The following is a 27,892-nucleotide window of genomic DNA, read 5'->3' on the forward strand; positions in this document are numbered from 1 at the left end:
TTCAGTCAACCCCAGCATCCCATCGCTTCCCACTGCACCTTTCCAAGCAAGCACAGGAGATGCGATGCTTGCCCTTTTACCTCCTTCCTCCTCACCGTCCAAGCATTCCCAAACATTCCTTCCAGATGATCAGCAATTTACCTGCATTTCTTTCAGTTTGGTATACTGTATTCACTTATCATGATGTGACCTTCTCTACACTGAGGAATCCAAATTCAGACCAGGTGACTGCTTTTTCAGAACACCTCCAGCCAGTCCTTAAACGTCATCCCATATTTCCGGTCACCTGTCATTTTAATTCTCCATCTTCCTCCCACTCTGACCTTTCTGTCACTGACCTTCTGTAATGTTCCAATGAAACTCAACACATGCTGGAGGAACAGCATCTCATCTTTTGACTGGGAATTTTACTGTCTTCTGGACTCAAAGTTGAAATAAACAATTTTAGGTCATAGCCTCCACCATATTTTATTTCCCTGTCCTTTGCTGGTTTTTTATTTTCTTCGGTTTCTCCCTTTCTTTGCTTTCAGACGGCACAATTCATAAACCAGTCATTTACACCTCCTATAGACACATCTTTAGTTTACTTGCCCATAACCACTCCCTCTGGCCTTGCACCATGAACTCCTCTATCACTTAATCACTCCTGTCTTCCACTCCAACACTGACCTTCCCTTTTGTTCTTTTTCCCACCTTCCCCAACTCACTTGTCCAAAACCCATTACATTTCTAACTTTATTCCAATTCCAATGAAAGGTCACTAACCTGAAACATTAATTTTCTCTCTCCACAGATGGTGCCAGACCTGCTGAATATTTCTGGTATTTTGCACTTTTAGTTCAGGTTGCCAGCATCCACAGTATTTTGTTTTTGTATGCCTTAGAGGAAATTGGATTTAAGCCAATATGGTGTAATATTGTGGATCCTGTGGCTGAATATGTTGGGCGGGGGATGGTGGCGGTTAATGAGAAAATAGAGGAACATGGGTAATGGGATCTACTCTTGGAAGTTTTAGGAAGCCTCACATTATATACACAAGAGTGTTGGAATACAAATGATTCCTAAAATAAGACAAACTGCAATAGCAGTGAATCAGATCCTGTTTGCTAATCCACAAATATTCAGGACATTTGAAGCAGCAAAGCAACTAAACAAACACAGTTGAATGAGAACCTTCCACACAGAGCTCCTATCCAGCCACAATCCCTCTTCGAATGGCTATTTCAAAGCCACATAGCTTTTGTTTGGACTTAAGGGTAACATTCACCCAAGGAAAAACATCTTTGGTAGGCTAGCTGAGTTGGTATGCCTTCAACAAACAGCTTGCTGAACTGGCTCACTTGTAAGACACCTGAAACTTCAATAACTTGCGTTTATGTGGCACCTTTCACTGAGTAAAACTAAAACATTATCCAAACGAGGAATGAATCTGATCCTAGGATGGGTGGTATTTTCAAGTGCATCTCAGGTTTCTTTAGAAGTGATAACTGAGAACCAATTACTAGTTGCTTACTCAAGTGATCAAGGTTACACTGAGCGGCAGCCCTGGATTTCAAGGAAATGTATCGCTCTACCATCTTGAACCCTTTCACAAAAATGTGTATCAAGGTCAGCACAGACTGAGCCCGGAGCCCAGACAGAAGCTCAAAAAGTGTATGGTCATTCTCAGTCTGGCTCCTAGAGGGCATGGCCACAGGATGACTGGTATAAATGAAAACAGTATTGCTCTTGTGCTTTAAAATTCTTTTGGAAAGGGGAATTAAAATATGTAAACCATTAATTAAATTTGACAATTTCCCCCCTGCCAAAACAAACTCAAATGAGAATGCATTTCTTAAGACTGGAGCTAAAATTTGATAATAATCCAAGATCACTTAATTTGAATTATAGGATAATTGAAAATTTTTTCCAGTGAACAACTTGCATATTCCAGCATTTAATATTTAACAAAAACATCCAATGCAGTTCCAAAAAAAAAGACCAAGCTAAAGGAGGGCATATTAGGTAGGAGGCAACCACAAGCATTATCAGAGTAAGTCTGAAACTAGGTGAAGAAACAAAGAAGTTTACAGGAGGAATCCAAGAGCAGGGGCTAACTAAAGGCACGACAGCTTATGTTGAGGCAAAGGGAGGTTTTTTGCACTAGAGGCTAGAGTCAGAGGGGTGGAGAAATGTAGAGCCGAATAAGGTTACTGAGATAGAGAGGGGCAAGATTTAAATGTGGGAGGCATGACCAGGAAATTTGCAGATGACAAAAATTGGCCATGTATTTGATAGTGAAGAGGGTAGCTGTTGTCTTCAGAATATCATCAATGGTTTGGTTGAATGGGTGGAAAAGTGGCAAATGGAATTCAATCCGGAAAAAAGTGTGAGGTAATGCATTTGAGGAGGACAAACAAAGGAATACTCAACAGGAGGATATTGAGAGGGTTGAGGAAGTGAGAGTCTATGTCCACAGGCTCCTGAAGGGGGCAGGGCAGGCGGATAAGGTGGTAAAGAAAACAAATGGAATGCTTTCCTTTATTGGATGAGGTATTAAATACAAAAGCAGGGATGTAATGCTGGAACTGTATAAAATACTGGTTAGGCCACAGCTAGAATGTGCACAGTTCTGGTCATCACATTACAGGAAGGGCATAATTGCTGTGGAGAGAGTACAGAGGAGATTTACAAGAATGTTACCAGGACTCAAAAATTGCAGCTATGAGGATTGGAAAGGCTAGGGTTGTTTTCCTTAGAACAGAGGCAGCAGAGGGGTGGCCTAATTGAGGTGTACAAAATTATGAGGGGTCTAGATAGGCTAGAAAGGAATTACCCGTTTCCCCTAGCTGATGGGTCAATTACCAGGGGTCATAGATTTAAGGTGATTGGTAGAAGGATTAGAGGGGACATAAGTAAAAGCTTTTTCACCCAGAGGGTGGTGGGCACCTAGATTCACTGTCTGAATTGATGGTTGAGGCTGACACGCTCAACTCATTTAAAAGGTACCTGTATCTGCACCTGAAGTGTTATAACCTGCAAGGCTATGGACCAGGTGCTAGAAAGTGGAATTAAAATGAGCGGCTAGTTTATTTTTCCCCTCCCTCTTTTTTGGCCAGTGCAGAAACAATGGGCTGAATTACCTTTTTCTGCATCGTAACCTTTCTGTCGCTCTAAGACTATAAAAAGGATTTAAAGGCAAGGTTGCGAGTATTAAACTTGAGCAAGGTTGTGAGTATTAAACTTGGGCAAGGTTGAGACTATTAAACACAAAAGGTAAAAATAAAATACTGTGGAAGCTGGAATTCTGAAATAAGAACGGAAAATGCTTGCAAAACTCAGCAGGTCTGGCAGCATCCGTGGAGAGAAAACAGACTTAACGTTTCAAGTCCATATGACTCTCCAAAGCTCTGAAAAAGTCATATGGACTTGAAACATTAACTCCGTTCCTCTCTCCATAGATGCTGGCAGACCTGCTGAGTTTTTCCAGCATTTTGTGTTTTCCTTTGAGAGTATTAAACTTGAGTAAGGTTAAAAGTATTAAACTTGGGTGATCAAAAACAAGGAGCAAACAGCAAGGAGAGAGGTGATGGGTGAGCAGGACCTGGTGCAGGATAAGATCAGGTGGCACAGTTTAGGATGAGCCAAAGCTTTCAGAAGGTGATAGGCAGGCCAAGAGAGCACTGGAGTAGTTAAGTGTCAAAGGCATGGATGGGGTAATTCAGCAGCAGATGGGCTGAAGTGGGGCAGAGGTCAGTGATGTTACAGAGGTGGACATATGGTCAGAAGTTGAGTTTAAAGTTGGATTGGACTTGCACATAGCAAACAATCTGATTTCGCCTGAGACAGTGACAGGAAAGGGGATGAAATCAATAGCAAGCAAACAGAGTTTGTGATGGAAGCCAAAGACAACGGTTTCCATTTTTCCCAATGTTTAACTAGAGGAAATAATGGCTCATCCAGGACTGATTGTTGGTGTTGGGCAAATATTGTATTCTAACAATGTAATGCAGCCAATGGGTGTGGGGGTGGTGGGTGGTCAGCCAAATTAGTGGAGATATAGTACTGGGTTAATGGTCAGTGTACGTGGGGAAGCTAACCTCAAGGTTGCAGATGTCAGTAAGGGGCAGCAAGTAGATGAGCAAGCGAAAGATGCAAAGGTTAAATCCTTGGACAACTCAAGTGGGAACAACGCAGGGGTGGGAAGTGAAGCCATTGCTAGAGATACATTGGCAGCAATCGAGAGGTGTTGGAGGAACATGGAGGGGTTGTCACTGATGTAGAGAAGTTAAGAGGGGGTAAAGCACAATGTTCATAGTTACAACAGGATGTCAAAGTGACTGATTTAAATCAGGAATATAATGCAAAGAAACAAGACATACTATTTCTAGGGTAAACATAAAACACATTTGAAGAACATGGTCTGGTGCAGAAATGTCAATAACGTTTATTAAAAACAATAAAGTTCTTTGGGGTTTGTGGTATTGGGCGAAGAGAAAGCCCCACAATTAATACTTTGCAAATCTGCTATTTTAATTTAATACAGGCAAAGTTTGCTGTTGATTGCTATTAATCCATTCCCATGCAGCATAGAAGTAGTAAACTTTGCACACACTTCCAGCTTAATGAAAGTATTCAGCCCATCTGGCCACACAGCAGCAGTCTCATCGATAGCAATGATATTGCTTGGGTACCGAGTGATCTAAGCATGCTGGTGGATGGAGGTTTGATTAACTCAAATTGAAACTCTCACAACACTTGCCTGGGAAGACAGAACAGCCCAAATTGCTGGATAGAATGTTTGTCACAGCATCTGCTAACAATGAGGTTAGTTGTTTGGTAGCACAGCACTTGAGTATTGCTGGACACAAAGACATGTCGAAGCTTTTTGCCTCGCACTCATCAAGACACTTCACAAAAATACCAATATAAAGGGAAACCAACAATTATATTGTATGAGAAGAAAGTGCTGATTGGTTACCAAGTGGACCCTGATTGGTAGAGGTGTTGCCATAGAGAATGCACCACTGATAGTGACTGACAGTTAACTGCCAAGCATTGTTTGAAATTTAAACCAGGTAGCTTGACCCTGATTGGTTGAGGCATTGATCTAATGAATGAATGACAGCGAATAGCTGTCACTTATTTTTTTTGGCTGAAACAGGCACAATATGTGTACATATTTTGTCTGCAAAGAACCAGGCCCTGTGTATTAAAAATATAACTTCCAGTGCATGCAAATGCGTCACAGAGCCTGACTGACAATCTTAAATTGGTTGTCAGCGTAATTCTTAGCACCTGAGAATTGTTTAGCAAATGTTGCCCAATCACAGAATCACATCTAATGTTGGACACTGTGCTTTTGAGTTTTGCTAACATGGGCTAGTTGGGACAGCCCATACCTTGCCCGTTGCGAACAGCGGCTGGGACATGCCATTTGATATGAACTGCCAGTCTTTGGGACGTACAGCCTACATACCTAGCATCACACTGGCACTGAAATTCATATACCACGTCACTCATTTGTGTGATAGGCAGAACGTCTTTTTTGGCTTGACAGCAGCATCCTGTTAGTGGCGGATGCCACTCGTGTTGCGACTGCATACTGGCAGCATAAAACAGCTAGCTTCACCTGTTGCTCAAATATTTGAGATACTTTGGCCTTCCAAGGTAATCTGAGGTAGACTGGGCACTTTTCAGGAGTGAAAGTGGTGGCCTTGGGCCTGTTCATGAGTTTGCATAATATACAGCGCGAAATGATCTGATCACGGTAGCCATTATCCCACAGGATGCCTTTGATGCGCCTATTTCAGCAGCAAGCTTGCATGGGAAGAAAATGGCTTGAGCCCTTTTTACAAGGTTGCCGATATAAGACCAATCTTATAGCGTGTGGAACTGTAAGAATCCCAACGCATATATTGATCAGTGAAGGTAGGCTTGCAGTAGACCGTGGTAGAGAACCACCCCACCCCGGCAGATTTCTCAACTAGTACGTTAAGGAAGGGGAGCTTATTTAACTGCTCCATTTCAAACGTGAATTTGAGCACAGGATGGAGCCCATTAAGACATGCAAGGAAATTATTACATGCAGCTGCGGATTTAAATCTAATGAACATATCAACCACATATCAGAAATACGCTAGGGATAGGAGATTAGGTGTCATTCCATCAAAGGCACATTTCTCATGGAACCCAACAAAGATGTTTGCAAGAGCTGGACCTGAAGGGATCCTGTGGCAACACCACCTATGTGGGCATACATGGTGTCCTTAAAACTGAACTCAACTGCGCGAGTTGCCGAGTTCATAAGTTTACTGAATACTGATTCACACAATGGTGGTGGGTCTAGATCGCCATTACATGGTGCTTCGGCGCAAATATCGATAGCTTCCTTAAGTGGAACATTGGTGAATAGGCTAGCAATGCCAAATGAGCACATGGACACAGCATTGCTATTGATATGCAAGTCCTGTATGGCCTTCACAAACGTGAAGGAATCCTTGGTCAAAACTGGTTGTAACAATTCACCCAACCATTTGGCCAATACATGTTGTGCAGAACTAGTCATAGATAAGATGGGGCGTAAAGGGACATCACTTTTGTGTCTTGGAGCAGCCCATACATACGCAGACACAGCGAGCCGTGAGGTCAAACCATCAAATATAACATACGGCAGCTTGTCATTCTTGCACAAGTCCAGCAAGCCATTTTATTTTAGCTTACTTTCGAGCAAGTCTGTCCGGTCATGTTGTGCAGCAGGTCCGATGAATACGAATTTGGACCCAACATTAAGAAGGGCATACATTTTTTTGATATAGCCACGCTTGTTAAGGATGACTATTCCCGTCCCTTTGTCAGGTTTATGGATGTGTATGTCCAGCTTGTTCTTAAGGCCTCGCAACTTGCAAGACATATGCGTTGCACGCAAAAGTCAGGCAGGTCGTTTGGAATCCCACAATATGTGTGCACTAGATCAGCTAGATATACTTTCAAGGATTCAGCATCTTCAGTGGACCCTGGTTTGTGGCAGGATAGTTGAGAGTGTCAGGAAGATATAATAATTTTGATAATGTTATTGGAATTTATTGTAGCGTGATAGTGGGGTCTGTGTCTATGTCTGTGTGTGTGGGACTTAATGAATTAAAGGCAGCTGGTCTGAAGGCTTTGATGTATGAGAAGATAAGCTAGGTTTAAAATCTTAAGTAGGTAAACACAAGTGTAAAGGGAACATTTGCATTTTTACATTTTTAGATAACCAGACTAGATTGATTTCAAAAGGAGGAGTGAAATATTACACCTAGCCAGGAAAAGTTAAGAAACAGTGTGTTTATTTTTCCCAAAGATTACTGGTAAAATTGATACTATGAGAGATTTTTATTATTAGAAAGGTAAAGTTCAAAGACATAGTGAAACTATGGGAATTTGCATTCAAAGGGGAAAATATGTATAAAGGAGTGAAGGTTGCGTTTAAGGACAGGAATTTTAAGATCTAAAAGAAGTGTGAATAAAGCTCCAGCATCCACACACAAGCTGCTGTCTACAAAGAACTGAAGTTAAGAAAACTCACTTTGAATTGGATTGTTCAGGGTATTGTGTTTCTTTGCCTGGGTCTTTTAATATCTATGTGTCTTACAGTTGCCTTAACGAAAGTGTAACTGGGAGTTAAATTAACTAGGGGATTTAGAAGTTATCATTGTAATAATTTGAAGATCTATGCGTGTACTTAAAATCATTTCTTCTATTAATAAAGGTTTAATTTAGTTTTATAAAAGAAATTTAAGACTCAGTGGTCTTATTACTACTGAATTCAAGGCATGCATCTCGAAATTTATACAAATTACAAAACAGTTGTGGCAACTGTTTCAAGTTTCTCTTTGGGATTTGAGCAGCTCAGCATTTACCATTGGTTGTGCCATATCAGGGAGTAGAGGAGCTCGAACTCAGCAAATACCTCTTCCTGTTTGATTGAAACGAAGGCACACCAAAATTAAGACCTTGCATAAGAACAAACTCCTCACTTTCTGAGAGTACATGATTAGAGAGATTTGTTACGTATTTAGTGGTGACATGAATTGCGTTGCCAAACCGCTTCTGCTTCAGTGAGTTTATAGTGTGGCCGTGTTTCAAACTATTTATGGTGTGGTCATCTATTGAAGCAATACAGCGGCATTAACAGATCAAATCGAAAAATGAAAGAAATTTGCACGCCTCAGATGAAGCGTAGTGTAGGGCACGAAGTAAATGAGTAACCCTGTTACCAATTTAACAATCTGTTCAATCTCATCTTGCATAAACATTCATTCAATCATGGGACTGTGTCTCAATTTAGCATTATCTATACATTTAGAAATGAAAACTGGCACGACCGGGGGTTTACTACATGCCTGGAGAAATTTGATAGCTTCCCGGTTCTTAATTTATCTGTAAATCGAACCAATCAGCACTCTCTTCTCATACAGTATAAATTGTTTTCCCTTTATGCGGATATTTTTGTGAAGTGTCCTGATGAGTGCATGACAAAAAGCTTCGAGATGTCTCTTTTTTCAGCAATAATGGGATTAGTTGCAAAAAGAATTAAGGTCATCAAGTTGTGAACAAATCCTGAAAGCAATTCCCTTGTGAACAGTATTCAACATTAATTATAGGGTGGGATCGCTTGATGAGATATTGTGCAGGGTCCAATTATGAGATATTAATACAACAGGCTCCTTTCAAATGAAGATGACATTTCATTTCATGATAAGAAAAGTTATATCATAGTTTAATCAGACAAATTGGGATTTTTATTAACCAGTCTATTTCTATCCTGGGAACCCAGCTTTCTCAGTTTAAACTGTTGCAAATTTCCACAAGAGTATAAATAACAGGTGAAATGTGACCTCTAAAGCCTCAGCACCATTTCCCTCTTTACAACTCCAACTCCCTCCCCCATGCCTGCCCTATATCACCAATCCTCTCACATTACACTTAGAATACCAGCAGGATTGGCATCAATTTGTGACCGTGCTTCAAATTATACAAACACAACAGGAACTGCAGCACTATGTGTCTAAATAGGGGAGGGAAACAAACACCTATTCCACAGCATAATTCATAGAATCATAAAACAGTACAGCACAGAGGGAGGCCACTTGCCCATCGATTCCGCGCCGGTTCTTTTGAAGAGCAATCCGGTTAGTATCGCTCCCCCTGCTCTTGCTCCACATCCATGAAAAAAAATCTTGCATATATTTATCCAATTCCCTTTTGAAGGTTACTATTGAATCTGTTTCAACTATCCTATCAGGCAGTTCATTTCAAAACCTAATCACTCATTGCATAAGAAAGATTTTCCTCATGTTGTTTCGGATTTTTTTGTCAATCACCTTCAGTTATTTGCTTTCTTCTTTGCAATTAAGGGCATGAACATGGGGCCAGTGAAACAAGGACCAAGAGGACCTTTAACTCGTCCATCCAGCCCAGATTGATGGGGATGAAAGTGTTACAATTTAGGCAGTTTTTCACCTTTTACTTGTGTTCACTGTAAAAGGCAACACCCATAGGCAGGGTCACGTCTCTTGAGAACTGAAACTTAACCTTATATATGGTGAATGTGATGTGTTGTGCCTCAGAGTCAACAACCTTTTCTTTATATCACTGGATTTTAGTGGATGCAGTGTAGAAGCATCCATCAGACTGACAGACTGCATTTAGAGCTTAACCCATGAATCACTCATTTAGGAGCAAATCAAATGGAGCTTTATCTTTCTTTTTAGTAATACAGTACTTTCATGGGCACATTAAACTGTCCAACATGACAAGTCAGTTGAGTTTTAGTCGTGTTGCTGAGTCCCTTCAAAATGGGGCCATTTGGCAGGATCTATGAAAGAGTGTAATCCTCACAATTCTGGCCTCAAAGTTCTTGTAAGCTTAACAAGACCTTTGAACATCTTAATACATCTTAAACCTTTAAGTGAATAATGACTCACTTCTTTACCTTATTAATGCTTTGATAAGGCACAATCTTATCATTCTGCACTTGCCCAATTTTCAGATCAAAGCATCTGGCATTTGTGGAACCTATAAAATAAAAGAACCATTGCCTACACAAGATCCACAATTTGAAGGATCCAGCCATTCTTTTTGAACTAGAGCTGATAATATTGCAACTGACTAAATATAGCCAATTAACAATCCAACGAATATCGTTTCTATCACCTCAAGTGAGTGCTCGCTTCGGCAGCACATATACTAAAATTGTAACGATACAGAGAAGATTAGCATGGCCCCTGCGCAAGGATGACACGCAAATTCGTGAAGCGTTCCATATCACCTCAAGTGAATGAGATGTGAATAAGCATCTCTTCCAGTTGCCCTAAGAGTATTTATTCACTTTACATTTATAACATAGGCAATTAGAACTTCAATTTCAAACATATTAGGACTCAAGTCTAACTATAAATTCATAGAAAAAAGACAAGCACTGGGAATTTCCTTGGACATTCTCCCAACTGACTGCTGTAACTTCAGCGGACACCTCATTAACAATAGCAATATTCCGCCAAAGTGATGGATGGTCAAGAGAATTCCTCTCCAGTGCCATGGCACAATTTGCACATTCAAGAAAAATTGTCTCTAGTTTATCATTTCAGTGGGGATGCTAACTGGCCAACTAATCTCCCAATACGGCCGGCACACGTGTACATTTTGAGCTGAAATGCACCTTTCGCAATACTGGCTGAGGAGATAAAAGGCAGCCAGAGGCCACAGCCCAAACAGGCATTGGTGTATTATGTGCAAACATATTTGAGGCTCACCAACACCCTGTTCAAGGCTGCTTTGCTCTGAGGCAGCCAGCGTCATTCTCACTTAGTAAAAGCAGGATCTGGGATCATCTGTGACCTACAAGACTTTCTCCATTTGTTACCTGAGCCCAGAGACACAGGACTGCACCTTGGCACCCTGTTCAACATCATTCCTGCCCCTGGCCTCCCATTTTATTTTAAAATATAATTTAGGATTAGGTATTGAACAAAAGCAGCTTCACAGAACCAAAAAGCATTTTACAGTTTCCTTTTTTGTTGGCAGGGTATGTTTAGCAAGAAGTATTGTACTTAGAAATAAAATAAGCTAAACTGAACAAAATTAATGCATGAGGATGTGGCGAACGAATGGCTTGTAAATGTTTTTAAATCTTGGAGGATAAGCTCGTCTATAGAAATATCAACGGCAAAAGCAATTAATTATGTAGGCAGTGCCTGAATGAACACCTGTTCAGCATAAGCAGGAATAGGTCAATTAGGAAAAAATAAAATAGTCTCATAAACCCTGTTTACATTGGAAAAGGTAATGTGGAATATATTAAATTCCTTCATGGTTCTCCGCCAAACCAAATTTAGCTCTGCCACCGGAAGACAGGGTTTGGTAGACATTTCCATAGACCTATTCAATGTCACTCCTCAGACTAGCCGTCACTTTTGGACCACTGCTCTGCTTTGTTTCATTAGTTTCTCTACTTCTCACAGGGGGCCCTGCCAGTGTTGAAGAAAGGGATACATACCCTTCTAAATCCCACTCTTCAGCCCCATGTTTTATATCACAAAATCGCACTACTTTAAAAACAGATGCCGCTTCTGAGAGTGTAAGTCCAGTGGTTTTTGAAAGAGAAAAAAAAACAGCCTTTAAAAGTTTAGATCCCTGGCGTACATCAAACTAACAGTCAGAAGCAGAATAGAACTCCCTCTACCCTCCCATAGCATGTTTTAACCATCACTCCATGCCATATGATCAGCTTGACATTTCTATTTTTCACACCAGCCACAGTCAGCCTTTAGAGGAAACTAATTTAGCTCTGAATTGCAGGCTTGGATTGATATAGTTCAACTTCACTTTATTAATGACCCGTGTGGTCATCTTGTGATCCTGGGCTGAACCCAAACTCCAGGCCTGGAGGTAAAGACACAACATTCTGATCTACTGCGCCAAGAAACCTTTGTTAGCTGTGCCTCACTGAATGAAACAGATTAGGGCCATCAAACAGTTAAGTACTAATTTGATCATGACATAGTAATGAATGGAGGAACCTGCATTTATATAGCACCTTAACAATTTGCACAGGACATCCAAAAGTGTGCAAATTATTTTGAAGTTCTGTCATGACTGCAAGTTTGGCTGCCATTTTGCACACAGCAAGATCCCAAAAACAGCAACAGGATGAATGACAAGTTAATTTTATTTTTGCCGGTTTTGATTGAGGGAGGAATGCTGACCAGAATTCTCCATTCTTCTTTGATCTTCAATGGCCACCTGAAAGACAGACTCTGTGCTCCCTTGGTTCTGCCCTGAAGCGTTAATCTAAATTATGCACTCAAATCTCAAGAGCCAGGCTTGAATGCTCAACCTTTGGACTCACTAGTGAGAACATTCAAATTTAGTTAGGCTGACATATTCATTAATATGCAGTGTAATCACTTTTTAAAACTGATATAGACATAAAAGCTGATGGATATATTGTGCTTTTTCTTTCTCAAAAATTATAATCAACCCCAAGATTCCAACAAACATAATAGAAACATTTTCAAGTCACCGCTTGTTAGTACAGAACTTAAATATTGCTGAAAAAAGAGACATGTTGCTGAAGCTTTTCATTCTCCATACATCAGGTCAAATACAAGAATGCCAAATTTCAAATAAACGGAACAATTAATGCTGCAGGAGAAAAGAGTGCTGATTGATAGGCAGGTCAACTCTGATTGGACAGTGCGTTGCCATGGAGAAAGTAATGGGGAACCATGAGTCCCCCAAAGTTGCCGGATAATTAAAAAAAAACGCAGGGCTTGAACATATTCCATGCATTTCAGCAATTACAAATGCTTCAACCTTGTCTTTTGCACGGATGTGCTGGCTCCCTCATCATTGAGGATGGGGGTATCTGTGAAGCCTCCTCCTGTTAAATATTTTAATTGTCCACCATCATTCACAACTGGACGTGGCAGAACTGCAGAGCTTTGATCTGTTCAACAATTTTCAGAGAGTACAAGTTCCATTCAATAAAAGTCTCAGTTGGAATATCTGCAACCCCATGGTGATTACAGTATAAGTGACTCACAGGATTTTAAAATTAGTTGCCAATTGGGGTGGAAGGAGAAACGGCAGAGAATTGTAGATAAGGTCTTTCCCTTCCAGAAGGCATCCACTCCCTTAATGGAGTATAACCACCATGCAGTGGAAAGCAGACTACGTGAAGCCTGATCCTGTCCTCACGTGCAGACACATCCTATATAGCAAATGGACAAATTTCGCTTCTTGATCCAGAGCTGCGGAAGGACATTGCAACTCCTCCCTCTGCCCCGGCTGAGATAAGCTAACTCGTGACCTTCCTGATCTCTATGATTAAGAGAGAGCAAGTTTATCTCAGCAAACAGCAGAGTGTAGATTACTTATTTGGGGAAATGGTGGTGGTGGTGGGGGTGTGGAACATGGTGGATGTGAAAGATAAAGGTGCCCTGTTGCGGAAGGAAAACAGCTTGATTTTCATTCTGAACCATTTAGTATGATGATGCACTGTAACTTTGCACCTTGAAAATAAAATAAAATCTCCCTTGGGATAACCTGCGATCAGTTCTATTTCTGAGAGAAACAGAAAGCCTCACTGATGTGAAGATAATTTAATTACTGCACTTATCTTCCATTGCAAGTGTGTTTTCATGTTTTAAAGGGGTTCCTTTCACCAGGCTTCAAGCACTATACCAAAGTGCAAGGGCTGCACTGCAACACCCAGTACAAATTCTTGTCAAGCACACACAGCCGACAGGTTGCTGAACTAACTTGTTCATATGTAGTGGGTGGAAATAGTTAACGGCTCAAACTTGTATTTATAACTTGCCTCCAGTGTAGTAAAATGTCCCTAAACCTTTCTCAGAACCATAATTTGATGCCAAGCCACAGGGGGAGATATTAGGGCAGATTACCAAATGCTTGGTCAAAGAGGCAGGTTTTAAGGAGTTAAAAACAAAAAACTGCGGATTTTAAGGAGTGTCTTATAGGAGGAAAGAGAGGTGTGGTGCTGAAGAGCTTTAGGGAGGGAAATCCAGAGCTTAAGGCCTTGGCAACTGAAAGTATGGCTGCTAATGGTGGAGTGATTAAAATCAGAGATGCTCAAGAGGCCAGAACTGGAGGCAGGCAGATGTCTCAGAGGGTTATAGAGCTGGTGGAGATTACAGAGATGGGGAGGTGTGAAACCATGAAGGGATTTGAAAACAAAGAGCACAATTTTAAAATCAAGGCATTGCTTAACAAGGACACAATGTAGACCAGGTGATAGGTGAACAGAACTTGGTGTAAGTTGGGACATGCATAGCAGAGTTTTGGATGATCTCAAATTTAGTGGAAGGCCAGCCAAGAGTGTGTTGGTATAGCCAACCTAGAGATAAAGAAAGCATGAAGGATGAAGGTTTCAGCAGCAGATGAGCTGAGGCAGGGCTCGGCAGAGTGATGCTACGGAAGTGGAAATATGCTGTCTTAGTGTTGGCACGGTTGTGTGGTCAGAACTCATCTCGGGGTCAATTACAACACCAAAGTTGCAAACAGTTTGGTGCTGAGAGAGGAATAAAGTTTGTGGAAAGGACCAAAGACAATAGCTTCGGCCTTCTTAATATTTAGTTGGAGGTAATACTGTGCCAGCAGTTCAGGCCTTTAGCATTGGACTGAGCACAAGTAGAGTTGTACCTCCCATCAACTTCTCAATGATATAAGCAGGTGGGGGAAAAACTTCGCAAAATTCACACTTGTTGCTCACCAAAAATGTTATAACAGACCACGTAGTTTCACACCTATTTCAGAAGCCGGTGACAGGAAAGCGAGGGGCTGTTAAATTGCACAAAGGGATCATGTCCTGGCCATTCACATTCTGCTTTTGTTCATGTCTGAAGGTGCAAACAAAATATATTACACCAACACATTAGTCAGGATATCAAGGCCTCAGTTTTAATGTACTTGTGTTATTGGAATGCCTTTGTACCAAACCTCATCTTCCCATAATAAAATAGCCACAACAACACTCATTGTCAAAACTCAACGAGAAATGGCCAATTATTAAGATACCAGAGAGCTGCCACAGTCCATGGAACATGAGCCAGCGTCTTCAGGAGAGGATGGGAGAAGATTGGGGTCAAACAAGACATATGAATAAAGGAATGTTATCACCATAGATTAGTTCTTCTCAAACTTCTTTCTGCTGTGACTCCATTTCAATGCTTTACACTTGGTGTGGCTCCAAAGTGAAAATTGCAAAGGGGGGGTGGGTGTGGAGGGTTCAAACAGCAGGGTACAGGCACAGAAAACAACGAAGACACTCCAATTTTGCAGGCTCTGCTGGTATTAGCGATTGGGCCTCAGAGCTCATTGGTTTAGGCCACACCCACTGGCAAAAAAAAGCACACATTTAAAAGGGGCCCAACAGCCGGGCCCAGGGTTGTCCGATCCAAGTCTCCACTCCGCAGCCGCCATTGCTGCCTCAGAGCTCACAATCCCAATTGCGCGTCCTGTGACCCCACTGGGGGTCGCAACCCATAGTTTGGGAACCCCTGCCATAGATCCCCAATAGTTGATGTATTTAGCCTAATTATTGATTGCCAACGCCTTGGGACAACCAAAACCAGAAACACGTATATACCAGTGAATCCTCTGTAGCCTTGCTACCACTTGGTCCCAGAAAATGCTTGTAGAAATGTTTATTGCAACAGGACAAAAGGACAAGTGGACACATGTGATCCAAACCACAGCATCACCAGAGGTAGGATATGTTGGTATTGCTTTTTTTTAAAAATAAAAAAACTAATAACAGCAGGCATTACTGTTACAATACACATTACCAGCATCACTAAAGTGTTACTAATTATAATAGGGTATTGGTGTGGCAAACAAAGTCTCAAGAATTATTTATATATTAACATTAAAAAGTTTTGTATTTAAGCTTTATGACATGGGATTTGCATACTGCATAAATATCATGCCAAATGGGTCCCTAACATTGCACTGCAATCAATATCTCTGTTTGCAAAAAAATTTCAGCTTTTTGGTGTTGATTGGCAAATGCCTCACTCTTTATCCAGCCAAAGACACACAACTTTCAACGTGACTAAAAATAGCATAACAGCAACAACTCACTTGTAGATCATACTGAAGGTCAAGCCATAAAGTGGCACACCCAGTACCAGGGGAGCTACTAGAGAAAAACTTGGCAATGAGATTAAACAACCCAACACTAGCACCTGAGAATGTGTCTGAGTTCAGTTTATCAAGAATCCCAAGAAAACCAAAACTTTTGTTCCCAATGATCTTTTCCAGAACTAAACCGTAGGGAGTTATCCTGTCTTGTCGCTGGTTTTGGTGGCAAAGACCAGCACATTGGTCTGCTATCCACATTAGTGAACGAAGTAGCCAACATAACTCTTTTAGCCCTGTACAAAAGAAAGGAAAGGCCATAATCTTAAATGTTTCAATGTGCTAGCAAAGATGAAAATATGTTTCAACGATAAGCATATATGGGTCAAAAATACGAGTGGAAAGAGTTAGTTTAACTGGGAATTCCAGCGCTTCTGTTTAATAGCAGTTGTATTCGTTGTTAGGAAAACATTTGAGCACTGGAATTTTTCCAAGTTATGGCCAAAAGCTGAGTTTAAACAATGCCTATGAGCAGCAACACTGCTACAAAAACATTTCAATACAGTGAATAATGCCGCCCATGCTTATATGGTTAGTAATTCATCCATGTTTTGTAGCATAAGACATAGAAGCAGAAATTAGGCCAGTTGGCCCATCGAGTCTGCTCCGCCATTCAATCATGGCTGATATGTTTCTCAACCCCATTCTCCCCATAACCTTTGATCCCCTTACCAATCAAGAACCTATCTATCTCAGTCTTAAATACACTCAATGACCTGGCCTCCACGGCCTTCTGTGGCAATGAATTCCATAGATTCACCACTCTCTGGTAGCAACCGCAATCCTCCTCATCATGTGGTCCCTGATTGCTACTGTATGACTTTGGGGTGGGAGAATGAAGCAAATACCAAGTGCTTAACAAGGAGGGAAGAATAAATCCAGACTACTTCCATAGACCTCCCAGCAGAGATCCATCTTATTTTGCTTCAGGGACATGTGCATCAAGGACGTCCCACTACTGGACGGAATGACTGTCATTTGCAAATTGCAGGCACAGAAAACGATTAATGGCAGGAGTCTGAGCCTGAACACAGCAGCCAGCACTGAGTTATATTCAAAACATCATGTGGAAAATAAAGTAATACTTAATTGTATCGCTACTTACTCGAAGCAAATAAATGATAAATTAGCGCTCCCAATAGTATCAGCTATGGCTCAGCTGGTAGCATGCTTGCTACCTTGCCCGACTCAGAAGGTGTAGGCTCAAGTTCCAATCTAGGACTTGAGCGCAAAAATCAAAGCTGACACTCCAGCACAGTACTTAAAAGTGCTACATTGTTGGAAATACCGCCTTTCAAATGAGATGTTAAACCAAGGTCCAGTCTCTCCTCTCAGCTGGATGTCAAAGATCCCATGGCACTACTTCAAAGAAAAGCATGGGAGTTATCCCCTGGGTCCTAGCCAGTAATTATCCCTCAGTCAACATGGCAAAAAGGGTTAAAAACAGAAAATGCTAGAAATCTCAGCAGGCTTGACAGCATCTGTGGAGAGAGAAACAGAGTTAACGTTCTGAGTCTGTATGACTCTTCTTCAGAGCTAAAGCAGAGTAGAAATGTAATGACATTTATACTGTTAAAGTGGGGTTGGTAGAGCAGGTGAAGCTGGATAGAAGGTCAGCAATAGGTAGGGGCTAAGGAAAGACTGACAAAGATGTCATGGACAAAAGACAAAGGGAGTGTTAACGGTAGTGGTAAGGGCTGAAGAAGGTACTGATAGTGGCATAAAGGTAAGAAAGCAGAATGTGTGAATAGCAGAACAAGGGTCAGCAGTCTGTTATAGAACAACACAGAACAAGTGAAAGATGGCCCTATTTGGGGGGCGGGGGAGAAGAGTTGGGAATGAAGGATAGAAAAAAGGATAAAACAATGAATAAATGAAAAAGACATTATCTGGTCATTATCACATTGTTGTTTAAGGAAGTTCACTGTGCTCAGATTAGCTGCAACAGTGGCTACACTTCAAAAAGTATTTATTTCCAGCCATTGTTTTATCTCCACCTTTTAGCCTATTTCAATCCCCTCCTCCAACCCCACCCCCATTAGGGCTATCTGTCACTTGCTCATCCTGCTTTCTACCCTTAATGTCACCATTAGCACATCCTTTAGCTGATATCACCTCCATCAACACCCCTTTGACCTTTTGTTTATGACATCTTTGGCAATCTCCTTTGTCTCCATCTATCACTGGCCCTCTATCCAGCTATACCTGTCCAATCTCCCTTAAACAGCTTATACTTCACCACATTTCTATTTCTCTTTAGTTCTGATGAAGAGTCATACGGACTCAAAACGTTAACTCTGTCTTCCTCTCCACAGATGCCGCCAGGCCTGCTGAGTTTTTCCAGCAATTTTTGTTTTTGTTTCAGAGTTCCAACATCTGCAGTATTTTGCTTTTATCAATAAGTATTTCATTTGTTGTAGAACATTTTGTGATGTCCTGTGGTCATGAAAGGCACCAAATAAATTCAAGTCATTCTTTTCTTTCATTAAAACAATGCAATCACACTAGTATTCTAAAAAGAAGTGTTTTCAATGCATTCACTTTACTTAAGTACAAAGTACACAACTGACAAGCTCATGAGAGCAGCTTTGGGTGCAGCTCTCAGCAGAGAAAACATTTCAAGTCTAGTTACTAGTTTCTGTTCTCCCATTTGTGGTGGAAATTCCTGCATTTGAGAGTGAAAATGAAAGAATAGAATGAGCTAGAGAATGCATAAAAACAAAAGGCCAAGAAGCAAAACTAGATGAGAAGCTACAGGACTGAGAACAAAACCAAATGGGAACAGCACCATAGAAAAGATACTCAAACAATATATCAGTCTGTGTTCATGGATGATAATTTAGAAACTGGCTCTCAGTCTTTAACCAGCCCATTATCTATAATTCTTCTCCTTAGGTCTCACTTTGCCTCCCCAATTTTCTAATTGCCTCTTTTGCTATCATTTTCTCTCTGTGCTGTTACAATTTCTCTCATCACATTTGCTTTTTTTTCCCCCTTCACATTGTCGTAAAAGCCCATCTGGTTCAGTAATATCCTGCAGGAAAGAAAATCTGCCATTCTTACCTGACTCCAGGCCCACAGCAATGTGGCTGACTCTTAACTGCCTCCTGAAATGGCCCAGCAAGCCTTCTCAATGGCAATTAGAGATCAGCAACAAATGCTGGCCTTACCAGAAATGCTCACATCCCTTGAACGATTAAAAAAATCAAAAGAACTTTGCTGATTTCATATATTATCCAGCATGTGTTGGTCCATCTCCCATGGGAAAACATTTAACCTACAAAAATTATCCCACTTTGGAAAAATAAAGTGTTTTTGGCGGGAATTCTTAGGTAAGGCAAAGTGGAATTACAGTCAATAATTTATTTAGAATTACAATTGATAAGCTGATCTCAGATGCCAATGACACTGGTCACCTGGAACCAGCTATCTTGATTGTTATGAGGGATATGTCAAGAGGGAGCTACGGCTGTTGACACTGCCCTTTTAAATCTACCTGTTTAAATTCAGGTACCTTAGTAGGGAGATATATCAAATTCCCTGCTAGGGGGCACTGCTGCTCCTAACCCATGGCTGGTGAAGAGTCACATGGACTTGAAACGTTAACTGTATTCCTCTCCGCAGATGCTGTCAGACCTGCTGAGTTTTTCCAGGTATTTTTGTTTTTGTTTCGGATTTCCAGCATCTGCAGTTTTTTGCTTTTACCATGGCTACAGTCCTTGGGGAAAGACCAGGTTATTAAGGGCAGCAAAAAAGATGGTCACTTCCACCCCCAGTGTAGATTCCAACAAATCTTTGCACCAAAACTCGAAAATGACAACTCAACTTAAAATTGGAGCACTTGGTCTTCCCACCAAAAGAAATACAGCTATTGTAGAGCAACCAGTGATATTCCAGGCAGCACTGCCTCAAAAGTTCTAGGACATAGTAATTTACTGAAATATTGTAGGCACTTGTACCAGAGTGAGTTAGTGCACCACCCACACACTTGGGTTAATGTCCAAACCAAAACAAAAACAGAATTACCTGGAAAAACTCAGCAGGTCTGGCAGCATCGGTTTAAAACCTCGGTTAAGGAAGAAGGAGGACATGTCAGAGGAACTGTTTTTGAATGTAGCATTATCGGAACAGATGCGACGGAGGCGAAGGAACTGAGAGAATGGGATGGAGTCCTTACAGGAAGCGGGGTGTGAGGAGCTGTAGTCGAGATAGCTGTGGGAGTCGGTGGGTTTGTAATGGATATTGGTGGACAGTCTATCACCAGAGATTGAGACAGAGAGGTCAAGGAAGGGAAGGGAAGTGTCAGAGATGGACCACGTGAAAATGATGGAGGGGTGGAGATTGGAAGCCAAATTAATAAATTTTTCCAAGTCCTGACGAGAGCATGAAGCGGCACCGAAGTAATCATCGATGTACCGGAGAAAGAGTTGTGGAAGGGGGCCGGAGTAGGACTGCAACAAGGAATGTTCCACATACCCCATAAAGAGACAGGCATAGCTGGGGCCCATGCGGGTACCCATAGCCACACCTTTTGTTTGGAGGAAGTGAGAGGAGTTGAAGGAGAAATTGTTCAGCATGAGAACAAGTTCAGCCAGACGGAGGAGAGTAGTGGTGGATGGGGATTGTTCGGGCCTCTGTTCGAGGAAGAAGCTAAGGGCCCTCAGACCATCCTGGTGGGGGATGGAGGTGTAGAGGGATTGGACGTCCATGGTGAAGAGGAAGCGGTAGGGGCCAGGGAACTGGAAATTGTTGATGTGACGTAAGGTGTCAGAGGAATCACGGATGTAGGTGGGAAGGGACTGGACAAGGGGAGAGAGAAGGGAGTCAAGATAACGAGAAATGAGTTCTGTGGGGCAGGAGCAAGCTGAGACGATCGGTCTACCGGGGCAGTTCTGTTTGTGGATTTTGGGTAGGAGATAGAAGCGGGCCGTCCGAGGTTGGGCGACTATCAGGTTGGAAGCTGTGGGAGAGAGATCCCCAGAGGAGATGAGGTCAGTGACAGTCCTGGAAACAGTGGCTTGATGTTCAGTGGTGGGGTCATGGTCCAGGGAGAGGTAGGAGGAAGTGTCTGCGAGTTGACGCTCAGCCTCCGCGAGGTGGAGGTCAGTGCGCCAGACAACAACAGCACCACCCTTGTCAGCGGGTTTGATGACAATGTCAGGGTTGGACCTGAGAGAATGGAGTGCAGTAAGTTCAGAGAGAGACAGGTTAGAATGGGTGAGAGGAGCAGAGAAATTGAGACGACTAATGTCGCGCCGACAGTTCTCAATGAAAAGATCGAGAGAAAGTAAGAATCCAGAGGGAGGGGTCCTGGTGGAGGGAGAATATTGGAGATGGGTAAAAGGATCCGTTGAACTGGGAGAGGACTCCTGCCCAAAGAAGTGAGCCCGGAGACGAAGGCGGCGGAAGAAGAGTTCAGTATCATGCCGAGCCCGAAATTCATTGAGGTGAGGGCGTAAGGGTATGAAACTAAGTCCTTTGCTGAGCACTGAACGTTCAGCATCAGAGAGGGGAAGGTCAGGGGGTATAGTGCATACACGGCTGGGGTTGGGATTGGAAGAAAGGGTGGGGACGGAGGGACAGGCAGGGGTGGAGGGTCCTAGATGGGTGTTGGTGTCGATGAGTTGTTGGAGCTTGTGTTCCTTAGCACTTGAGAGAAAGAGAAAAAGTTTCTTGTTGAGGCGTCGGATGAGCCGAAGGATAAAATGAAACTGGGGGCACGCGCAGCTTTGAAAAAGGGTACGGCGGTGCTGCTGGAGGGAGAGGTCGAGTGTGTTCATATGGCGGCGCATGGCACTGAGTGTGGATTTCAGAATGTGACGTCCATGTGAATGCCCAAACCAGACTGTTGAGATGAAAGCCTGCTTTGTCAAAATGGGTTTGGTCAATTTCAATTGATGTTATTAATGGGTGTGAGCTCACAGTATCAACAGCAGTCTCACTCAATAAAGCCAAAGATCATAGGGTGGCACAGGCTAGACATCTAAATTATAGGTGATGTGTACCTCAACACCCTCTATCTATCCATCTTTGAGCCCTTTCGCTTAATATCCTTACCTAACAAATATCTGGCAATCTCAGTTTACTTTTTTTTCATAAATCTGTACATTAGCTTCTAGTGATTCAAGTACCTGAACATCTAAATCCCCACACTTCCCCACAGGTTTTAGCCCCTCACAATAAGAACATATTCTGATTTGCCTTTCTTGGATCCAAAGTGAGTTACTTCACACTTCCCCACATTGAACCCCACTTGACATAGTATTGCCCACTCACTTAATCTGTTTATAACCCTTAGTAATTTCCAGCTCCCATCTACACAATTGACTGTTTGACCTAAATATCACCTGCAAACTTGGATATACAACTCTCTACTCCTTCCTTCACATCGTGGATATATGCATGGTGAAAAGCTGAGGCCTTAGTACAGATCCTTGTGGAACAACTGTCAATCAGAGGTACATTCCTTAAATTCTACTCTGTGTCTCCTACCTGGCAAACAATCATCAACCCATAACTAATTCCATATGTCCCCATTTTGCTAATAATCTCATATAGAATTTTATCAAATGTCTTCCTGAGACATTCATCTGTCCACCTAGTTAGCAAACACAAAAAATTCAACACATCAATCAGATGTTACCCATCCTTCATAAATCCGTGCTGAAATTTTGATCAGCTCAAACTTGTACAAGTCAATGATGGTAGTAAGGAAGGTTGAGAAAGTGGTTAAAAAAGCATGTGAGATTCTGGGCTTTATAAACTGAGGCATAGAGCATAAAAGCAAAGAAGTTATCATGAATCTTAATAAACAGAAGAGTTCAGCCTCAACTGAAGCACTGTTTCCAGTTCTGGGATCCATACTTAGGAAGGATCTGAAAAGTTTTAGAGGGGGTGCAGAAAAAAAATTACGAGAATAGTGCCAGAGATGGGGATCTCCAGTTACATGGATAGATTGAAGAAGCTGGGTTTGCTCTCTTTAAAGACAAGGTTGAGAAGAGATTTGATAGTAGTGTTCAAAAACAAGAGAGGTCCTGATAAAGTAGATAGTTGAGAACCAAAGGGCACTGACTCAATATTATAAAAGGAACCAACAATGACATGAGGAAAAACTTTTCTTGCACAGCAACTGGTTAGAATCTGGAATGCACAGTCTGAAAAAGTGTAGAGACAGATTCAACCAGGGCTTTCAAAAGGTAATTGGATAAGTACCAGAAGATAAAAAAGGTTAAGATCAGAGAGGCCGGAGGAGTAAGACTAACTAAACTGCTTTTGCAGAGAGCAGACATGGACACAATGGCTGCCTTCTGTCCTGTAACGATTCTATGATTTTACTCTGTCTGTCACTTAGTTCATGATGATAATCGGTCTTTAGTTTCGTAGTTTCTCTCCCTCCTGTCTTAAATAACAGGAGACACATTTGCAATTTTTCTATCCAAGAGCACAATTCCTGAACCTAGAGAGCTTTGGAAAATTCGCCAATAAAGGTTTAAGAAATATAGTAGCGTCCAGAAAGGTTATATTAAGCAAGACTATACCAACACTTAAGCATTACCTGCTTGCTACAGCAGAATTATTGTACAAAAATGGCAGTGATGTGGTGGAGCCTCCATATTGTAAACCTATGGGAACAGCACATTGGGCTGACAGTATTGCCACAAGCACATTCTGATATCCTCACTAGGATCAGATGTAGCGTATACAGGATTCTTCGTCAAACGCAAAAAAATGTCATAACCATACAGGATGTGGAATAATCAGATCATTCAGTTTTAGGCACTTTCATTTCTGTGAAACACAATGTGGGGATTATAAGCAGGAAGAAATGCAACTGAAAATCCTATTGTGCACAAATATATACTGCCTCCACTACATGCCAGAATCACAGGGTACTGGGAGAGTGGTGGGTGAATAGAACCATTTCTCCTTGCCCCCAGTTCTGTATTAAACAGCTATGATCTGATGCAATTTGGAATATTATGGTACCAGCCTGGTGATGTATTTAAGCATCACCTAAAAGATAGTTTCTACTGCAGTAGTGGAAATTTCCCTCTAGTTCATACTCTTGCCCATAATTGCCCAACTGTGACCAACAGGTCCCATTATCAAATTTTAAACAAATGTTCAAATTGCCAAAGCAATGTCGAGTCTGAGCAATGTAACTGGGTGGTTTCTGCAGCACAAGCAGCTATGACTATTACAAAATTGCTTCATGTAGCAGTTCTAGCTATATAAACGCAGCACCATAAGTCAGAATGTACTGACAAGTGATTTGGTCTGCCACCTGTTCACTCGGCTAAAGGATGTTTCATGGACAAGGTTACCTTGAAAAGAGGGAAGATGTAGTCAGCCCTGCTTTCAATGACTATTTATGCGCAGATGAGAGCCAATGTGTCATAACACTGTTTCAATGGTAATTAAGCTACCTGTGAGGGCAAGGTTTGGTCTGAATATTTGTTGCCATGGAGTTTGGAGGTGGTTTTATTTTGTGATGGAATGTACATGGAAGAAAATTGCATTAGTTACTGTTCTTGGGTTGCTAAGTGATAGTAAGGGAATCTAAACATCAAAAAAGGAGTTGTTTGTTTTGTTGACAGTTTTGTCTAATTGCTATGGGGTGAGAGAAGCAAAACATTATCTGCTTATTTATGTTCCTAGCTCTTTCACCAACTCCACATTAAAATTGCATTACCAAGCTGGTCTCTTTGTGTTCAGTTTCCATATCCTCTAATTAAACAACTCAGTCAAGAAAATAAACACCTCTTTCAGAAGCATAACTTGCTTACGGCTGACGGAGTTATTCCAAAACAGCAACTAATCTGATTCAGTTCCTGATCCGTTCTGACAGGAAACAAAACCAACTAAAAAAAACAGCAACTTTTATACATCGTGCTCAGCAGACTCACCAAATGAAGCTGTTACATAGGAGCAGCCAAGGTGCTGTGTTGGGCATTAACAGAAGAAGCATTATGAATTGTTGCAGCAATAGCAGAAAAGCTTATGGACACAGAATTGGCCCAGCAGGGAGTGCTCATCACAACACAATCATGATAGTTATTTCTGATAATGGAAGAGCTAGAATTCCAGCACAACAGTTGAAGACATTAAATCTGTTCCAAAAAGAAAAAGAGACTGTATAGGCTAAGTCTGTAAATCATAGTACTCTTTCTTTATTCCCATAGTACTCATTCATCCTGTCAGGGAATCATACTACAAATAACTTTAAGGAATTAAGTATCAGTGTTGGAGATAGAAGGACAAGGACAGCAGATACATGGGAACACCATCATCTGCAAGTTCCCCTCCAAGCCAATCACCATCCTAACTTCGAAATATATTGCCGTTTCTTCACTGTCGCTAGGTCAAAATCCTGGAACTCCCTACCTAACAGCACTGTGGGTGTACCTGCACCACAGGGACTGCAGTGGTTCAAGAAGGCAGCTCACCGCCACCTTCTTGGCTGGGTGGTTAACAATGAGGTTGAGTGTCTTGAGCTACAGGAAGATTTGGACGGGATGGCCAAATGGGCAGATAAGTGGCAGATGGAAGTTAACCCTGATAAGTGTGAGGTGATACACTTTGGAAGGAGTAATTTGACAAGGAAGTATTCAAGGAACGGCATGATACTAGGAAGTTCTGAGGAACAAAGGGACCTTGACATGTGTGTCCATAGATCTCTGAAGGTGGAGGGGCATGTTAGTGGCATGGTGGAAAAGGCATATGGGACGCTTGCCTTTATCAATCGAGGCATAGATTACAAAAGCAGGACATGTTGGAGTTGTATAGAACATTGGTGAGGCCACAGCTGGAGTACTGTGTGCAGTTCTGGTCACCACATTATAGGAAGGATGTGATTGCACTGGAGGGGGTGCAGAGGAGATCCACCAGGATGTTGCCTGGGATGAAACATTTAAGTTATGAAGAGAGGTTGGATAGACTTAGGTTGTTTTCATAGGAGCAGAGAAGACTGAGGGGCGACCTGATCGAGGTGTACAAGATTATGAGGGGCATGGACAGGGTGGATAGGGAGCAGCTGTTCCCTAGTTGAAGGGCCAGTCACGAGGGGGCATAAGTTCAAGGTAAGGACCAGGAGGTTTAGGGGGGATGTGAGGAAAAATGTTTTTACCCAGAGGGTGATGACGGTCTGGAATGCGCTGGCTGGGAGGGTGGTGGAGACGAGTCGCCTCACATCCTTTAAAAAGTACCTGGATGAGCACTTGGCACATCATAACATTCAAGGCTATGGGCCAAGTGCTGGTAAATGGGATTAGGTAGAAAGGTAGGTCAGGTGTTTCTCATGTGTCGGTGCAGACTCGATGGGCCGAAGGGCCTCTTCTGCACTGTGTGATTCTGTGATTCTCAAGGGCAATAAGGGATGGGCAATAAATGCTGGCCTAACCAGTGACGCCCACATCCTGTAAATAATTAAAAAAAATAAAATGTTTCCACTGTAAGCCAAATGCATCATACATTTCTAAATCCTGGAGTCCCCTCCCTCATGGGATGTACTTACACCACATGAACTGCAGCGGTTCAAGAAGGCAGCTCACCACCGCCTTCTCAAAGGCAATTAGGGATGGGCAATAAATGCTGGTCTTGCCAGCGACATCCCCTCCATGAACAATTTTTTTAAAAATCATTTACAGGAGAGACTTACATTTAAATAGCATTTAATCTCATCCCTTGGAAATATCCCAAAGCATTTCATATTTGATTAATTACTTTTAAGTGCATTGCTGTACAAGAAAATTTGACGGCCAAGATTCCACAAACAAAAACGAATGGCTGAATAATGTAATTTTGCTGACAATGGTGGAGTGACAAATATTGATCAAGACACCACAAGGACTCCGTTATCTACTACAAACAGTACCGTGGAATTTTTTAAAATGTTATTATGTCTTTAATATCTCATACATAGGAAATCTTTAAGCAATGTATTGGAGAATATGTTAAAGGTGCTATGCAAATGTAAATTTTTGTTGTTGTAGTAGGCTAGATGCAGGCATTTTAGGAGGGCAGAGTTTTGAGAAAGTCAGGTACAATCCTCATTAAAAAGAGAATCCCACAACTTTTTAAAGACAAAACAAGTAATACCGATATTTCCATGGTGCTTGCTCATCACGAAACATCTCAAGGCCTCACTCATTTATTTAAATGCAGTGACTGTTATGTAGGAAGACTTAAAGTTCTGTGCATATTTAGATGTATGATGCCATTGAAATTATATGCTTGAGTGCAATGTATTATTTATTAACTGTTTTTTAGAAAAATATTTTGACAAACTTCATCTGTGTAGTTTTGAAATAGGCAGAGCAATCTCTATTGTCTTCGAATGGAGAGGAGAATGTGCCCTTGTCCATTTTTAATGTTTATCTGAATGAAAGGAGTGATCAAATATCAAATAAAACCATAAGACATGGAAGCAGAAATTAGGCCATTCGACCCATTGAGTCTGCTCCGCCATTCAATCATGGCTGATGAGTTTCTCAACCGCATTCTCCCTCCTTCTCCCCGTAACCTTTGATCCCCTTACCAATCAAGAACCTATCTATCTCCGTCTTAAATGCACTCAATGACCTGGCCTCCACAGCATTCTGTGGCAATGAATTCCACAGATTCACCACTCTCTGGCTAAAGAAGTTTCTCCTCATCTCTGTTCTAACAGGTCTTCCCTTTACTCTGAGGTTGTGCCCTCGGGTCCTAGTCT

At 41.7% G+C, this 27,892-nt stretch overlaps 1 protein-coding gene and 1 non-coding gene across 3 annotated transcripts in view; one reads left to right on the top strand and one right to left on the bottom strand.

Annotated features, from left to right (window-relative positions):
* The window catches only part of adss2 (adenylosuccinate synthase 2), a 95,513-nt gene that overhangs the window by 61,469 nt on the left and 6,152 nt on the right, over positions 1–27,892 (bottom strand). The window contains exon 1 of one of the 2 annotated variants that reach the window (XM_041181224.1): positions 766–789. The exons of the other annotated variant lie outside the window; for it this stretch is intronic. Coding sequence (XP_041037158.1) covers positions 766–774 — 9 coding nt within the window. The 5' untranslated portion in view covers positions 775–789. Of the gene's footprint in view, positions 1–765; positions 790–27,892 lie in introns of those variants that run through there. 2 annotated transcript variants of the gene reach the window in all.
* On the top strand, positions 10,186–10,292 carry LOC121275505. Its single transcript, XR_005942477.1, has one exon. It is a non-coding gene; the product is annotated as a U6 spliceosomal RNA (small nuclear RNA).

Source organism: Carcharodon carcharias, chromosome 2, assembly GCF_017639515.1.
Source record: "Carcharodon carcharias isolate sCarCar2 chromosome 2, sCarCar2.pri, whole genome shotgun sequence".
In the NCBI taxonomy this organism is placed as follows: Eukaryota; Metazoa; Chordata; class Chondrichthyes; order Lamniformes; family Lamnidae; genus Carcharodon; species Carcharodon carcharias.